The 16661-nt window shown below is 52.9% G+C and overlaps 6 protein-coding genes across 6 annotated transcripts; 3 read left to right on the top strand and 3 right to left on the bottom strand.

Annotated features, from left to right (window-relative positions):
• Positions 1–1181: 1181 nt before the first annotated feature.
• Positions 1182–2622, bottom strand: NGA_0110602 (chalcone isomerase-like protein). The gene is made up of 3 exons (XM_005853986.1): positions 2515–2622; positions 1762–2243; positions 1182–1633 (listed from the first exon to the last, which is right to left on the bottom strand). The coding sequence occupies exons 1-3, from the start codon at positions 2576–2578 to the stop codon at positions 1472–1474; spliced, it is 708 nt and encodes a 235-aa protein (XP_005854048.1). The 5' UTR covers positions 2579–2622; the 3' UTR covers positions 1182–1471.
• Positions 2623–3018: 396 nt separating this feature from the next.
• Positions 3019–5144, bottom strand: NGA_0110802 (uncharacterized protein). Its single transcript, XM_005853988.1, has 5 exons — positions 5053–5144; positions 4570–4695; positions 4276–4374; positions 4032–4112; positions 3019–3727 (listed from the first exon to the last, which is right to left on the bottom strand). Exons 1-5 carry the CDS (start codon positions 5129–5131, stop codon positions 3135–3137), a joined length of 978 nt encoding a protein of 325 aa, XP_005854050.1. The 5' UTR covers positions 5132–5144; the 3' UTR covers positions 3019–3134.
• Positions 5145–7322: 2178 nt separating this feature from the next.
• Positions 7323–7559, top strand: NGA_0111102 (uncharacterized protein; the record flags this gene model as incomplete). Its single annotated transcript, XM_005853990.1, has 2 exons — positions 7323–7414; positions 7541–7559. Coding segments are annotated over 2 exons (111 nt in total), but the record flags the coding sequence as incomplete, so codon positions are not given.
• A 1930-nt stretch (positions 7560–9489) lies between these two features.
• Positions 9490–10272, top strand: NGA_0111202 (uncharacterized protein; the record flags this gene model as incomplete). The annotated part of the gene is made up of 2 exons (XM_005853991.1): positions 9490–9603; positions 10183–10272. The coding sequence occupies 2 exons, from the start codon at positions 9490–9492 to the stop codon at positions 10270–10272; spliced, it is 204 nt and encodes a 67-aa protein (XP_005854053.1).
• A 1574-nt stretch (positions 10273–11846) lies between these two features.
• On the top strand, positions 11847–14126 carry NGA_0110902 (uncharacterized protein; the record flags this gene model as incomplete). Its single annotated transcript, XM_005853989.1, has 2 exons — positions 11847–12031; positions 12387–14126. The coding sequence occupies exon 2, from the start codon at positions 12387–12389 to the stop codon at positions 14124–14126; it is 1740 nt and encodes a 579-aa protein (XP_005854051.1). The 5' UTR covers positions 11847–12031.
• Positions 14127–14378: 252 nt separating this feature from the next.
• On the bottom strand, positions 14379–15428 carry NGA_0110702 (isoamyl acetate-hydrolyzing esterase 1-like protein; the record flags this gene model as incomplete). The annotated part of the gene is made up of 1 exon (XM_005853987.1): positions 14379–15428. The coding sequence occupies one exon, from the start codon at positions 15426–15428 to the stop codon at positions 14379–14381; it is 1050 nt and encodes a 349-aa protein (XP_005854049.1).
• Positions 15429–16661: the final 1233 nt, after the last annotated feature.

Genomic DNA, 16661 nt, shown 5'->3' with positions numbered 1-16661 from the left:
GAGTGATCGCATCAGCATCATGATGATCACCTCCCTCCCAGCCCTCCTTCCTGTCACGCACCCAGGAGGATGCCCCCCACCACCTCCATGATGACGCGCGGCTGCTTCAGGCATTTGGTGCCCAAAGAGAGCAAGCGTGTCACTGTGATGATGATGACCGCCTGGGAAGCCCCACCGAATCCGAGAGGAGGGTCAGTAGGATCGTAACAGAGAAGCCCCCTCCCTCCCCTTCCTTTCGCCGCCTCACCTGCACCATGAACAACGACAGAGTATCCTCCAGCACGCCATGCCCCGACATAATCCCTCCCTCCGGTTGGAAGTATATGGAGCTGCTGCGTGGCCTGGGCTCGTCCAATCCTGCCTCTTCCCCTTGGAGCCAACGGTGGAAGGCCATCGCCGCCTCTATTGGTGGTCCTCCTATCCCAAGCGCCCCAAACACATCCGCTGGCGTTGTCGCACCTGCGGACGCTGCTACGACCCCCGCAGTGGGCCCCATGCCTCCCTGCTTGTCCGTACTTGTAGCCGAGCGGAACGGGCGCGAAGGGAGGGAGGTCGCTGTAGGGTAGGGTCTGTTGAGGGCGTAGGGCACGAAATGAATGTTGTGCGGGTCCCTGAAGCGAACAATGTCGTGAGTGATTCACCTCATCGCATGTCGGTCTTTTTGCTGGGCCGAAACAGGGACAAGTGACAGGTTGAATGAGGGCAGGTCTAAAAGGGAAATCTCCAACTGAAATGTCACGAGCAAAATCGCTTGTGACCATGGGCGAGATGCGAAAACGTATCGGACACGTGGAGGGGGACAAATAATGCCCTGAGCCACCGACACTGCGACCACCGCGCGACTCAGACAAGGCAAATTTCAAAACATGGCTATACATGGCTTCAAATTGGCCAGCAAAGGACTTCAGGGGAACCTGATGCTCGCGCGAGAAAGCCCTGTCTCATCATGGCACTCCTTTCTAGTGGAAATGAGGAGGTCATGCAAAATTACAATAATGGTCTTTTGTCCTTGACCTGCCGATTTCGCCGCTGTCTATGGAGATCAATGCTGTGAATGGACGCTGTTACTCGCTTACTCGCCCCCTATGTCCTGCACTAAGTTCCTTTTAAAAAAATGTTTTAGAGGGGCAACACGACCTCCTCTCCTCGCTGAACCGAGCCGAGCCATAAAAACGAGTTGTTCCCTCCCTCCCCTATGAAATTCTTTCTTTCCGGTCAAGACCACGTATTCGAAACGCTCGGAAAATGTCGCATTCGACATCAAGCACCCACTGTGACTCGCATAACTTTGCTTTCGGGCAATATTGGTCAGGAGTAACCACTTGTTCCGAGGAGGTTCAGACCTCCCCGTTTAGTGCCCCAGACGAGCAAGCATGACATACAGCTCCGAGCTTTGCACTTCATGTGCCTTTGTGAAGCATCTTTCTCCATTGCATCGTTCCCTTTCACCTCTCATTCCACATTCGTCCGGCTAATTTATGTGTTGGGGGGCCACAGCAGCAAAGCCCTTTTTGGCCTCGGGAGAGATAGGTTTCTCTCCAAGGTAGAGGTTGAAGATACCTCGAGCAAGCTCCAGGCTTGGAAATGTTTTGACAGGTTTATCTCGCACAAAGAGAGACAATCGGTCGTCCGGCTGGAATGTGAGAGGAGAATTCCAAGAGAAAGGATGAAAAAACAGAGAAGGGGGCAGCTCAAAAAGAATTCATCAATCAAGATTCTACGTGCGAGCCCTTCCCGGCTTTCTCGACACGTCTTCCTTACCGTCCATGCCAGTGTCAACGTCTCTTTCTCCTTGAGTGAAGAGCCTATGGCTGCAAGCAGCGATTTCTTGAAATCAGCCATCACCTCCTTCTTGACGCCGTCCACCGCCGCAAGCGCCTCCACGATTTTCCCTGCCGGGACGGTCCTCGCGAAAATCAGGTAGAGAGCGCGATTCAAGCCGGACCCTTCTTTCATCAAGGTGGCGTAGTATTTCGCCTCCTTGGCCAAGGCCTCCGAGCTCTTGCCTCGAAAGGCTTTGAGCCGGCCCAGCAGGGAAGTTTCCAAGTACAGCCCCACAGCATACACATTGACCTCTACAACGAAGAGGTTCTTCCGCCGAGGACCCACCCCCAGGAGAGTGAGCTCGCGGCCTCTGCCCCCGTGAGGAAGAATACGGTGCATGGGGAAGACTAGCCCGGTGACCTTGTCGACTACCTCCTTCCCTTTAACCTCGCATGTGTCGTTTGAAGTTTTTCCATATCCTGAAGAAAGAAGATAAGTTAAAATATGTGAAGCTTGATCTTTTGTCTAAATCGCAAACATGGTGCGGACCGATCGGGTGCGAAGCCGAGTTTTCTGGGGATAGCAGTACATATATTTGGGCATCTAGAAAATCACAACATTACCAGCATTTATACGGTCCATCTGCACATTTTTCAAAATTGACAGTTATCTATCACACTTGGGTACATGATGGCCCACAGAGAAAACAAAAAATTCAGGCCCGGGCACCTAGCAGTCTCTGGGACGTACCATCTGAGAGGCAAAGGAGGATGGCACAAAACAGTGCCAGACGAAAAATGCAAGACCGGGCCATGATGTTTAGCTTGCCAATGGTAATGTATACTTGCTGTACTTGTCAGAAAATTTTTGAAGGAGTATGGATAAGGGAGGAATACAGGGAAGTGACAAGCTGGTGGAATCTAGATCTTGTCGCTCGCACCTCAGGCTTGCTTCCTGGAGTCCTCACAACTTGTGTGTCTTTTCCCCTACGATGCGTTCGACACCACCATATCTCCCCTTTTAATGATTACATACCCTCGAAATGGATCGGCACTTGGAGAGTGCTGCAACACAGGCGTGCACAAAAAGCGTGGGCTCGCTTGGACATCAAGTAACCTCCTGGCTCGAGGCAACACGTAGTTGTGAGATGCACTGGAACAGGTTACTTTGTTTATCAGTTCCGGTAGCCGTCCCTTCCATTTCTTCAGGTACACTCCACACAAAAGGAACAATTCGAGGCAGGTGTCAGCTTCGTGCGTCCGTAACAAATTTTCTTCAAAATCGTATTCTGCTAAGTTTTCTGTTTTAAACAGGGTCTTCTCGCATTTAACTTCATATCATGCCGGGCAATCGTCGTTGGTCAACCGATATTACATTTCTCTATTCACATAGATTTCATTTCGTCCGTAATACTGATGCGGGTGCTGCTCGGTCTGACTCGGGTCGCCGGCGACCCCAACGCTCCCCGGTAGCGGATAATACACTTGCTGCCCATCATGCGGTGCTTGTGAGGACGGGGGGACTAGGCTCCCCCCCGTGTGTCCTGACCCGCTGTTGCTTCCTCCTGTAACCCCCGCGGGAGGTGCTCTCCCTCGTCCTCGATGGCTGTGAGGAGGCTCTAATGACTGTTGTGGCTGCACCGGTCCATGGTCCTGTACCTGCTGCACCTGATGCGAGTGATCTGAGGATGACAGACACTCCATAGCGCAAGCTCCTCCCGCCTGCATCGGTAATAAGTGTTCAGTTTGCTGCTGTTGCGAAAAGTTTGTAGATGGAGTCGCGAGCAAGTGCGCTCTTTCATATAGGGGCTGCTGCTGTTGTTGCTGTAACTGTTGGCTTGCCATTTGTGGCTGCCGCTGGTCACTATGTTGCTGCTGTTCTTCTTGCTGCTGTTGCTGCGCCGCGTACAGAGAGGCCGCCGAGGGGGCCCATCGAAATGTCAGTCCGTAGCTCTCCGGGTATCCTGGGTCAAGCCAAAAATAAAAGAGAGCATGTGGGTAGAGGGAAAGAACCTGAGCAAGAGAAATTTGACAGGCCACCGTTGTAATGAACGGAAGATGAAGGGAGAGGAGGAGGTGATGAAGGGACGAGAGGGGTGGCATCGACACAGGTCAGGGCCAGGGGGGGGCCTCAAGCGCGGGGCCCATAAATTCGGACATCGGAGCCGCGAGCCGATCATTCCCTCCCGCTTTGTCTCCATCTTCGACCGACTCATGCATTAAGAAAATGTCTGTGCCCGTTCGTCCCCCTTCCAGCCCTTGTCTCACCTTGAAGCTTGGTATCCAGGCGCCGGAGCACCATCTCCGCGTCCCTCTCTGCCTGAATCTCCACCTCCGTAGTCTCGACGACTGGCGAGAGAGGGGGACGACAAGACGCAGGTTGGGAAAGGATGGAGAAAAACTATCAAGGGACAACTCGAAGCAGCACAAAATAAACGCCTTCAAGCCTCGCCTCTCTCCCTCCCTCCCTCCCTCCCTCACTCCCTCCCTTCCTTCCTCCCCCTCTACGCACATGCCGCCCGCAGCCGAGGCTTGTTCGTGCAAACGTGTCCCTTCTTGGGTTGCCCACAGCGACCGCATTTATAGCCACCTCGCCGGTCGCCGCTTTTGCCTGGGGGGAAGCGAGGGAGGGAGGGCGGGGTGACGGAAACGAAAGGGGCTTTGTCCTCGCGAGACACCTTTTGCAGGAGAAGCCACGAAAATGAAAGGAGAAGATGACCGACAAGATCTTGACCCGGCAAAAATACACCCAGGCCCGCCGCAACAGCGCCCTCATCTCCACACCTGCCCTCGCATTGGACCCTACCTTTGCTCGTACCAGCCGCTGGCCGGTCCTCTTCGTTGTCGCTGTCGTTCTCCGGCTTCGCCTCCCCAGGCTGCCAAGCGCGAGGAATGCGGATGCGCTCTTGGAAAGGTACCGGCGCCCCGGGCGCTGAGGGGCCAGGAAGAGGAAGGGAGGGATGAGAGAGGAAGAGGGACGAAGGGTGTTGAGCACGGTGGACCTATGGCGCCAGGACGACTTGCAGGCTGTTTCGAGCCCAGAAACGCTCTAAAATGATCTGCCAGCGTAGAAAGGGCTCCATATCTACTCGGTCGGGCATCGACTAGGACCCTTTACCCCCTCCCATATTCGCTAGGCGCTTGTTGAGGAGTCAGCCCCCGAGGCAAAGCGGCCACGAGTTCCCGTACCGTCAAGCAATCACGCTAATTTCACTCCCGGAGCCAATTCCTGACCCAACCATCTCCTGACTCTGTCGGCAATTGCCTAGCAGTACCCTCACTTCCTTACCCCAGTCTGGGCTTGCATCGGAATGACCTCGGAGGCCACCGCCACTCCCACTCCGTGTCCAGACCTCAGGATTGGCCATTTTAAATGCCGCTTAAGCAATCGCAAGAAGTAGGAGCATGAGTTAGTAAGCATTTGATAATATTTTTTACCCCACGAGCATAGAGTGAGTGAGCATAGAGTGAGTGATCGCATCAGCATCATGATGATCATCATCGATAACAAAGGGTAGAAGAACAAGTCAGTCCCCCCTCTTGCCGATCCCATGTGCGCGCAATACCAATAATAAGCATACGTTCGCATTACAAAAGGTGACAAGTATGTAAGCATGATATATGATGTCCGGTAGGACTGTGACTGTTCTCAGTCCTGGCTGGCTTTGTCCGAGGCCGGGGGGATACAATATTTGGCAAGCCCCCACCCGAGGCAAAGCCGCGGCCCTCAAGCAAGGAAAGGGAAACGGCGCTTGCTATGAACGACGGAAAGAATTCGCGAAATGAACGCACTTACCAATGACACACCCCATCAAAGGTGCATCTTGTCATACTCGGACCGGGCTCTTTTTTGGGGACTAAACAGCGCCTAGGAGGGGAGGAACAAAGTGCCCCCCTCCTCCGACGTCCGGGATGGCGCGATCGAGTTTGTCACGAATCTCAAGGCAGGAATAGAAAGGTCAAATCCAACCCCTCCTTCCGCTTCCTGATGGATTTCGAACGGAAAACAGATTCAAGCATAAGCTCCCCTTTGCGAAAAAAATATTGGATGACTGGACACTACTATCCTACTTTTTTTACAGGAAACTTGAAGGGATATGAAGACCTGGACCTGTCCTCTCTCCCCTACAAGACGTTCAAATACCATTCCAAGGCCGTGCGGGCGGTGGCCTTCCACCGCCCATCTTGAATGCGCTTCTAAAATTATCAAGACACGAACGAAGGAGTACTTCGCATGTACCCCGTGGTTCGTTGGTTCGAGTCTTGATTATCTTGGAATCGCATTCAAGCTGGGTGGGCAGAGGTTCATACCCCTTCAAGTTCCCTGTAAAAAAAGTAGGATAGTATTGTTCGCTCTTCATTTTTTTTTAAGCGAAGGGATCCTTATATACTTGAATCTGTTTTCCGTTTGAAATCCATCCGGAAGCGGAAGGAGGGGTTGGATTTGACCTTATCTGTCCCTGCCTTGAGATTCTCGACGAACTCGATGATCGCGTCATCCCGGACGTCGGAACGGGACTTGAAACACCCAGGGACGCCCTCTCACGACAGGGAATGTCCCATTGGCCACGTGCGATCGGAGTTCCCTGGTGGTCTTCACCTTCCCAAGATACGTCACCGCGTTAGTCCTGCGCAGACGAACACCCTCATTATATGTCCATCTGTACACCCCACAACATCTGGATAATGTGATTTGTTGGGTGGTGTCGAGCTCAAGCTTCATTTGTCTCGTCACCGTATCCTTCTTTGTGCACATCCCGTAGTTGTCGTTTTTCCGGTTTCCTGCTGATCGCCTGTCGTTGTTGCGGGAACGAAGAAGTTGACGACCGATAAAAGATCCTCGGCAAGCTCGTTCTCGGTTCCACACTCTTTTTCTCCGCCATGAACCACGAGTCCCACTCCATGGCTGTGGAAGATGGACTCGAGTCACTTAAACACGAAGCGACAGAGCCTGTCACGGAAGGCAATTACAACTTCTTCGACAGCTCGTTTTAAGACGAGGTCCAAGAGAGTTTGCAGTCCCCGGCGCTAGACGATGAGGCCTGATCCAATTTCGCTGACGGAGCGATGAGAAGGGTAGCTATAGCGGAGGTCTTGGATTTGCCTTTCAATGTCTTCTTTCTGATGCGAAGAGCTGACTCGGGCTTAGGTGACCTCTTCCTTTTGGTCTGGTTGTTTGTCATTGTCACCAAATTTAAGGAAACGTTTGTCCATAGAAATCTGTGTTGAAAAGGGCAGTATTAGAAGTCGTCGAAGAAGGTGAACGATACCGTTGCTACAGGGAGTCATAGCAATACTAAAAATAGAAAAGCGCAACAATACTAGGTACTGAGTGGTAGCTACAGGGAATAGTGGGTAGAAAGGAGGTTCGGGACGACTGGAAAAGCGCACTTAATAGTAGGTACCGAGTGGTAGCGCCGCTGGTACTACATTTAGTAGCAAGAGAAGACGGAAAGGGGTTTCAGGACGACTAAAACAGCCTACTACTTCAAGCTACTGAGTGCTGCTTTTCATTGCTTGTAGCTACCGCTACTTGTGGGTACGCGTAACCAAAAGCTAGCAAGGAGGTTCGGGACGGAGGTCGAGCAACCGTTCCTATTTCGAACGAGAAGCCCGCTCCGGGTAGCCAAAGGAAGGCAACGGCACTTCATGTACGGGGCTCGGGGTCATGTAGATATTGATTTCTCGCACTACAAACCTAATGATATACTTTGTCTTGTGCCACAGACTTCTTACACATCCCATACAATGTCACATTTTCGTACGCACCGTCTCAGACCTTCCGAGCACACCCGGCTAAATCCAGCTCCAGATATCAAGGAGAAGAATGCCTGCCGTACATAACGCCAAAGTTCTGTAGAAAAGAGGAGTATTGACTAGGAAGTAAGCGTTTCTGAGCATACTGCATACTGGCGATGTATTACATCAAAAACAATGCACAAATTGTACATCGGCTTCATTTATTCTTAGTCGTTTTGACACCTTCAGTCACTCTTTTTGTGAGAGCTACAAGCTAACTTATTGCCTAAATCCACGACCCAGCACCTGGTCAGGAGGGAAACTCGCAAAATTCGCAGCAACGGCGCGCATGATGCTCACCTTTTCCCACTACTTGTAGCTCTCAAAAAGGTAATTGGCGGTCTTGGCATGGAGGTCAGTAATGCAGCATTGAGGTTTTATTTTCGCCCCACAAGCCGCACGCTGTCGATTGTACCTCTGCCTATGGTTCTTGGCTTTGGTAATCTTGCTCATAATGCGGTCGACACGGTAACAGATCTTAAACACCGTATCCACGCCTCCCTTGGCGATTTCCAATATGTTCCCCGCGGGGTCGTACCCAGTCAGAAATATGCGCACACCAGGGTCAAACGCAATGCATACTCCTTCATATCCGTATGGAACTGGAATGGGCTCTGTACGAGTGGTGGGGATACATGCGAAGTACTCGTTGGTTCGTGTCTTGACAATCGAAAAACCGCATTCTAGCTGGGCGGGGAGAGGTTCAAATCCCTTCATGTTTTAAAAAAGTAGGAAAGTATTGTCCGTTCTTCCAATGCCTTGTAGGCAAAGGGAAGATCATGCTTGAATTTGTGTTCCGTTTCTCTAAAAAAATTTTCAATTGTCGGTCTCCGTGAAAAGGCGATCGGGACGTTTATGACGCGCGAAATATCCATCTTCGTGGCGTATGTCGAGGCAGACCTGGATGTGATGGAGCATCCAGTGCTGCCTTCGGGGCCTATTTCCCCTACAATCTATTCCTTAGGGGCTTTCCGAGTCTAATTATGGAGTTGTAGGGCAAGACTGTGGCAGACGTGAAAGATAAATACCACATTGCAAAAAGTGTCAATTTGAACACTTGTATTCTAGGCGGTGCGACTAATTCAAATATGGCCCCGTCGAGTACAATGCCGAGCATATCAGTGCCCGTACGACCATCAGTGCAATTTATAAAAATGTAAGAAATGCGACAATACTCGTAAGGATGTGCAGCCCGTTGGCATAGTCAATCCGCTCTGGTGCTGGAGTTGGCAGTCTGGTGTGATGAGGCCATCAGGGACATGTCATGTTTCAGTGCCTTGGGGCGATTTTCATCATTTCATCAAGGCGCCAGTCGTAAAAATAACAATGTGATCTAATCTCGCAAAGTCAGACGTATGGATACGTGCGCTCCCTCTAGTACGCCGTTGCGGCAAAAGAAAGTCTCACCCGTGGCAGTGACTGAGGCGGAGGAGACACGACTTTTGAGGTAAGAGATGATGAAATGGTGAGGGGGGAAAGCCAGAAAGTGACTGAAGGTGTCAAAATGACTAAATAGAAACGAAGCTGATGTACAATTTGTGCATTGTTTTTCACGTAATACATCGCCAGCATGCAGCTTATTCAGAAACGCTTACTTTCTGGTCAATACTCCTCTTTTCTACAGGACTTTGGCGTTATGTACGGCAGGCATCCTTCTCCTTGATATCTGGAGCTGGATTTGGCCGGGTGTGCTCGGAGGGTCTGAGATGGTGCGTACGAAAATGTGACATTGTATGGGATATGTTAGAAGTGAGGTATTACATGAATGACGCCACAGACAAGTAGGCATGCGAGTGAAATGTTCCGTATGCACGAGAAGAACGAGAACGTCCATGCCGTGCTGTCCCTAGGATGTTTGTCGTCTTTCTGCGCACACAGAAATGTAACTCCGCCGTCCATGTCACTTTCATTATTCCTCTTTCCCCCAATGTGTCCCCGTGTGCTTCTCGCAGCACGCAGCCAGCGACTTCGACCCCTCCTCTTTCTTCTACCTGCTCCCAATCACCCTGCACGTCTTGGCCGGACTCTGGTTCTTCACAAGGTAACAACGATGCCTCGGGAGGAGGCTTGGGATTATGAGGACGGCGAGGGATCAGGGAGGGCCCCAGGGCCTGTCCGCCCACGGGCAGGCCTCGGCTGAGGCGCTGACGTAGGTTTGTTCTAGGGCTCGCCCAGACACTGTTACGGTAGAACTCCGCCCTACAGCACCCTAGACAAGTCTCACCTTCCTCCTCCTTTCCTATCCTTCCATTCAAACTCCCCGTCCCTCCCCTCCCTTCCCCTTAGCAAGCAGCATCCACCCCTCCCTTTCTGGCGCCGCGTGGTGTGCCTTCGCCTCTTTTCCTTCCTTTGTCTGGCCTTGGCGGTACCCGCCCTTATCGCTCGTGTGGTAACGCTGCGAACCTACTGTCTTTTAGAGGGCCGGGTCACGGCCGACACCACGGAGGGGGATGTCTTCAAGGCAAGATGAGGTGGAGGCGAGGAGATATTGGGGTTGAGGGACAAGGTAGCCTGAAATAAGGCATAAAAAGATACATCGTTGTCCTTGTTTCTCAGTAACTTAATCGTGAGTCCCCTCGTTTCACCTGATCGGCCCCTGCCTCGTCATTTTGTTATCTAGGCCTGCACTGACGTACGCATGAACAACACGAGCCTGATCGCTGTGATCTACGCTATTCTAGGCGTCTGTATGGTACAGGTGGGTGCGTAGAGGAGCTAGGGAGAGCGGTGCAGAGAAGGTGTGATGAAGCGAGAGAACGAATGCTCGATCGGCTGCCGTGAAGGTTGTAGGATGAATGCATGGCACCGCCTGAAGATGCCAAGGGGCTTCAGTGGCATGCAAGACACGCCGCGCGCTGGTCCGCGGGCGCATAGCTCCGGTCGTGCCTATCCAAATTCCCCTTTACGCGCGCATTCGGTCACTCTCTCGCAACTTTTCCTTATATGAATCGAACTTTCCTTCCACAGGCCTTAAACGAGCTGGAGAGTCTATGCACATGGCGGCATCAGCAACAATGCAGCACTGCGCCCTACCCACGTTCCCATTACTTTTCCCGCCCTTCATGCTGGGCCACGGGTGCCGGGTCGATATGCGCTTCCACGCAGCAGGCAAGTGATGACGGAGATGGCCATGATGGTGCAGAAGCTCTTTTATATCACACCCTTTCTGCTTCTGACGATAACCGGTGCCTGTTCGGAGACGCCTCCATGTACGGTGAGCGCACTACCCCTCTGCTGCCGGCCCCTGTTCCATCCTCTCTCACTCCGCCCCCATCCACGGGACATGTGATGGGAAGCAGTGAACGTAGCGCCTTTTCTTCGTACGTTGTAGGAAGCTGTGTATAGATGCCCTGTGCGCGAAATTACAGTACATTTGGAACATAATTCATTTGAATATCGAATTTAATTATCCAGTAAGTGGACATTCTGGCCGCCCGTCAATGTCTTTTGTTTCCAGCATCAAGAAAGAAAGGAGAGACGAAAAATCATGGACTTGCAGCTCAGTTTGAGGTGTAAGGTATAATAAGCCTGATGTACTCGCCGTGCGCTGTTTTCGTTTCTCCAAGTCGTTTTTGTTTTTGTTTTTAATTTTGTGCTATTATTGACCAAACCAATTTTCGAACAAAGATTTAGGGATTTGAAGGCTGATCAAAGATTGGAAGGCATGTATCTTAGAATTTTGTTCAGCTGATGCCATATTGTATACGCATAAGTGCACTTTGTAGAGGCGGCGAACATGGGTGAGGGTTTTACCTCGATATCTCTGGAATTCTCCACGGTCATTTAGCAGGCCACACGAAGCCTGATCCCGTCATCAGCCACATTGATTGATAAAATAGCATTTAAAAAAACACACGTGAGGCGTACGCTTTGATGATTGGATACTAGTAGCCACCAGAAACCTACCAATTTTCGCCGACAGAACCTTCGGGCCGTCTGAAAATTTGAAAATTTTGAAATCTCATGGGAAAAAATGAAGCGGCCGACTTTTGTACGACCGTGTAAACATCGTCTCTCTATCATCTATGTCCCGAATGCTGCGATGTAGTGAATATTATGCTGCAAATGGGCTTTCGGGAAGGGTTTCATGTCAATGTAGTGAATACCCACGTCCCTATTCGATGTTCCTTGGGCCCAGCGGGACATTTCTGGGAAGTTTCTTTCAATTCACGACATGGCGTGCTCACTTATCGCCCCAGACGCTTTCCATTCACTCACACCGGGCATTCCCCCTTCTGTCGTATTTGCGCCTTCTAATGTTCTATACGCTTTGAAACACGCACGCAGGATGATTCCGGAAAGTAATCATCGACAGGATGGTTGCACGGGCCGGAAAGAGCGCTCTGCTCTACGCCACGTCTTTCACGATCTGCAACAAGCACCTGCTGACGGCTTAGCATGCAGTTACTGCAAAAAAATAAGTCCGACCCTGGCAGCATGCTCCTGGTGCTTGTCAACGCTTTATTGTGGTACGTAAATACTCGATATCTTAGTGGCGTCGTTCCTTGTCGCGGCATTCTTTCTTGTAGTCTCTTTTGCAAACTTTAGGTCCGGTTTCTGACAGCCCTGAAGAGCAATGTCTCATCCTTCTTCCGTTTGTTGGATACATGGTTTTTATAATTCACAGGAAAAGACTGTCAGAAAAAGGATTGGATAGCTAAGCATCAACAAGAGTGCTCCTCTTTGGCCTTTTTAGGCTTGCAAAATTTTGTCCAGGCGATTGAAGAGCAACAACGTCTCAGGGCGTCCGACATGCAAGATGGTCGCAATCACAAATGCGATTCCTACCCATGCCACTCATCTGAACAATTTTCTGGTAGCGAAATGTGTGGCCTAGGACTCACAACTCAGGCTGTAGACGCTTGGTTGCTGGAGATGGGCCGCGCGGCCTTTGCTGCTTCCTCTGCCCCCGCCGCTTTCCGTTTTCTTGAACCTCGAACGACGGTGCGCACTCTGGACGAAATCCATCTACCAGACCCCGCGTTGGACGGTCTTAAGACGCTTAGCATTCTAGCAAAGGGCAGCATTGAACATCTTCGGCGAAAACAGAAACAATGTAGGCCTGGGTGCTCGTCTCCTTCTTCCTCGCCCTCCACAAATTCGGTTGCCGCCCGCATGTACTTGAAAGCCCTGGCAGTTCATGCGCAGCTGTGCTCTGGTCATGAAGAGAGCCGCGTCAAGCAGAAAGTAGTCGCCAAATCCATCCTGGAAGCCTTGACTTCGTATCAGGAGGCTGCACTCCATGTTCCCACTTGGACTGTCCGCCTGCTTGTCATTGCTGGGCGCTTGCTCACGTCCCTAAAACAGCGGCCCCAGGCCATAGCGTTGCTTGAGACCTACTTACCCCTCCTTGACGCGTCTCCCATGGCGGCACCTTTGATTAAGGCCTACTTGTGGCTCTACTACACCCAGCTGAAGTACTACGACCTGGGCGCCTGCTGGGACCGGGCTTTCAGGGACCAGGGCGAGGCCGCAGCCCACGTTGCGGTCGTCTTCCGCCAAGCCCTGTTGCTACTCAACGATGCCCGGGAAATTAATCGAAAACCAAGGCCCTCCTCTGTTTCCACCTCCTCCACTTCCTTCAATTCTTCGCCCTCAACCTCTCCTCCATGCTCCCCCATGCCCTCTCCCCCTCCCTCTCCCTCCTCATCCCCCTCCTCTCCTGTGGTCTTCTTCGAGGCGTCATGGCAGATGGAAGCTCTCGTAGCCACAGCGAGTTTCCGGCTGGCGGACTTGCTTCTCTCCCCGCTGAGTGGCTCGAGTGGGAGGATCGAACCAGCAGCAGCTCGAGAGGCCCTGGCGCTCTGTCGCACGTGTCTTCAGAATGCGGCCCCTCTGCATTTTCGCAGCCTGCGTGTTTACCTAGCAACCGCCTTGCGCGCGGCGGGTGAAGGTGGGGTGGAAGAGGCTGCGGCCGAAGTAGAGGCAGAAAGGGCCCGGCGGGCAGGGAGGGAAGGGGGGAAAGAGCGCTCCTCTTCGTCCCCGTCCTTGCCCCGCTCCGCCTCTCTTTTGAACATGCGAGGTCGCGAGAACGTCTGGCTGTTGCCGGAGGAGTCTTGGTGGGCCATGTGTGGTCGCTTTTACCACAAATACAAGGAGCCCGATCCTGCGCTCCAAGCCCCTTGCACCTCTCCCCAGCAAGCTTCGCTCCCGGTGCTTCGTTCTCCACAAGCGCTCGAGCAGGCGCCGAGGCATCACTCGATTTCACCCCCAAGGTCTCCAGAGTCCTGTCGAGACTTGGATATTCCCAGGTCGGAGGGCGAGGGCAGGGTTGAGGTGCGGAGAGACACGGTGGTGTTGCAGGCGCCGACGCCACGCCCTCGCAAAGACCTGACTGTTGCCGCCCTCCTTCGCGCAGCCCGGCCTCGGCCTCTCGCTTCCCCGCCCAAACTGGAAGACAGTGGCTGCGGCATGACGTCCAATATCGACCAAGACATGGAGAGGCTCACGCTCGCGAGGTGTGTGCCCCCTCACAAACGTCACCGCACCCAAGACCAGGCTCTGCGCGCGCCGCTGGGACACTGCGCTGCCGTGTCCTGGGAAGCTGTCTCGGCCAATGGATGATTTTTCCTTAGTCTTTTAGCTGTACGATTGAAATTGTATCCAAAACCAGAAAGGCAGAGTGTAATTGTCCAATGCCCTGCTTGAATGCATGCGCGAAACGTAACAAAAACATGTTTGCGACGCTAAGTTGAAATGAAGTGAAGAAATCACTACTTGTAATTGCACGCGATCCTCACTCAGGAGAGCAGCTTCCTCTCTTTGGCATCTTCATTTCATCGTTCCTATTCACATTCGTCGCTTATAGCCGTCCTTCTAGTTCACCTCGATGCTCTGGGTCTGACTCGTCAATTCAAAGTGCTCGGGCGCCTGCATCGGCAACTGGGAAGGTGCCAAATCCGGGTAGTTTTCCTCGATCGCTGTCAAGACAGCCTCATAGACCAAGACACTACCCTGCGCGGACAGGTGTAAGCCATCGCCCAGGTTTGGGGCGACCGCCTCCGGACTCCTCCCCCCCAGCCTTCTCCACAAGTCGACCACCGGCACTTGCATCTCCCTCGCCACCCCTTTGCTCGCTCTGGCATACAGCCGCGTCACCTCATTCTTCCGATCCAGAGGCCGGCCTCGGCTCTGACAATGCACCTCCCACCGCGCCTCGTCCACGGGCGGGGGCGTGAGAAGGAGGACGCGTGTGGCCGACCCGTCCTCCCGCCGTCGTCCTTGCAGGTGGCTGACAATGCGACGCAGGTGCTGTTCATACTCATGCACGGGCACATGTTGCTCCCGACTAGGTAAGGCAGCGTCGTTGGCACCCAAAAAAACAATGGCCAGCGCCGGCACTTCCCAAGCGGGGTCCCCGGCAGGGAAAAGCCTGGGGGCCATCAAAGCGCACCATTTCGTCGTGTAACCTGAGAACCCCCGGTTCACGATGTCGGCCCGACGGCCGTAGGCGTGGGCAAGGCCGGCAGCCCATCCTTGTCCAGGACCTTCGAAGCCACGCTGCGTCAAGCTGTCACCGAACAGAAGAATCTTGGGCCGTTTTCCTGACACGCCAATGGTGGGGACGGTGGATCTTGTTGACGACGGAAAGGGGAGGGAGAAAAAGGAGCGAATTGCGCGGGGGAGGAATGACGAAGTCAAAGATGACGATGCATGTGGGTCTGGACGCCGGGACTCTGCCGTATGGAGCAGGAAGGCATTGAATATTGTGGCAAGGCCTATGCCTAGGACCAACCCCATAAACAAAGACCACTGCTCCCGCCTATTGCTGACGCCTGCACGAATGTGGCTTGGGCCATAGAGGGAACTAAATGACTTGTAGATGGAAGAAAGAAGCACCTGATGCGGATGGGAGCTTCTTGACATGGGGTTCTGATGGGCCTTTTGGTCTTTAGAAGTGCTCAGAAAGAGCGAGGCCGGCGAGCTCAGCAGGTTTCAAAGAGACTTTTGAGGTTGTTGTGCGCCTTCGGCGAGACTGCGAACACAATAAATCTAAAATGTGAAGACAAAATGGGGGCGACGAGGCTAAGTCAAGGTAGAACGACGACACCGCTCGATGGCGTTGTGTGCAGCCCAGCATTTCACTCCAAAACACGGAGGGCCGCAGGATAGGCGGCAATCGTTGTTCTTGTTTTCGCCAACGGCCTTGAATACAAGTTGTTTAAGGGGGGGGGGAGGTCGATTGCATTCGCGGGGGCAAATAATCTATTTCTTGGTTCTAAGACGCCCCAAAACTCGAGTGCACATTGTTAAAAAGGGGACAACATGTCATTTTTGGGGTCAACTGAAACCTTTCATGACGCATCTTTCTGGTCTATACTTCTTTTATCCTGATAGTTACACGACATCCTCAGACAAAAGGCATCCACCCTTCAAAGAGCACGCATAAGCGATCAGGATCGGTGGCCTCCCGTATCCATTTGTCCACTTGCTGCCTAATTTCTAACGCTTTTCGAGGATCATCGGCGTTGCTGCCCACTGAACGCCCCTCTATCTTGGCTTGAACTTTCCTCAAAGCCCCCAATGCGGCGGGGGATGGATGCTCTCTTTCCGTGTCAGGGACATCGTACATTGGCAAATGTTCGCCTGTCCTCAATTCTTCATTCCTCCTGTCACATCCCATTTTGTCGATTTTCTCCTGACCCTTCCCACCAATCTCCTTGTCCTCCTCCTCTTCTTCAGGCTCCGAGACAGAGTCCTCCGTCTCGGACCCCTCCCCATTTTTTGCCACTGCCACCTTCGCTGCGTCGTTGGCATCCTCTGCCAAGTCTTCCAGTTCTTCCAAGCATGCGCCAAACTTCCCGGCGAGGCCAAGCACATGGTCCTCACCCCCCATGCTCTCAACGCCCTCCAGGAGAGACTCCAACGCCGTCGCCCACGCCTCAGGCCCCGTGAGCTCATCGACGGGCGGTCCCTGCTGATTCGAACTGCCGCCACGTCCGCTCTCGTCTTTCTGGCCGTCTCCGGGCGCGATGCAGGACGATTCCAGCAAGAAAGCCAGTGCTCCGGCCTCGGCCTCTAGGGCCTGCGTGGACCGGAGGAGGAAGAGCGCGTCCTCATGCACGCGCCGAAGCAGCCCCTTCTGTCGTATTTGCGCCT

The sequence above is a fragment of the Nannochloropsis gaditana genome, assembly GCF_000240725.1.
Source record: "Nannochloropsis gaditana CCMP526 unplaced genomic scaffold scaffold660, whole genome shotgun sequence".
Classification (NCBI taxonomy): Eukaryota; class Eustigmatophyceae; order Eustigmatales; family Monodopsidaceae; genus Microchloropsis; species Microchloropsis gaditana.
This window is presented reverse-complemented; position numbering and strand designations above follow the sequence as displayed.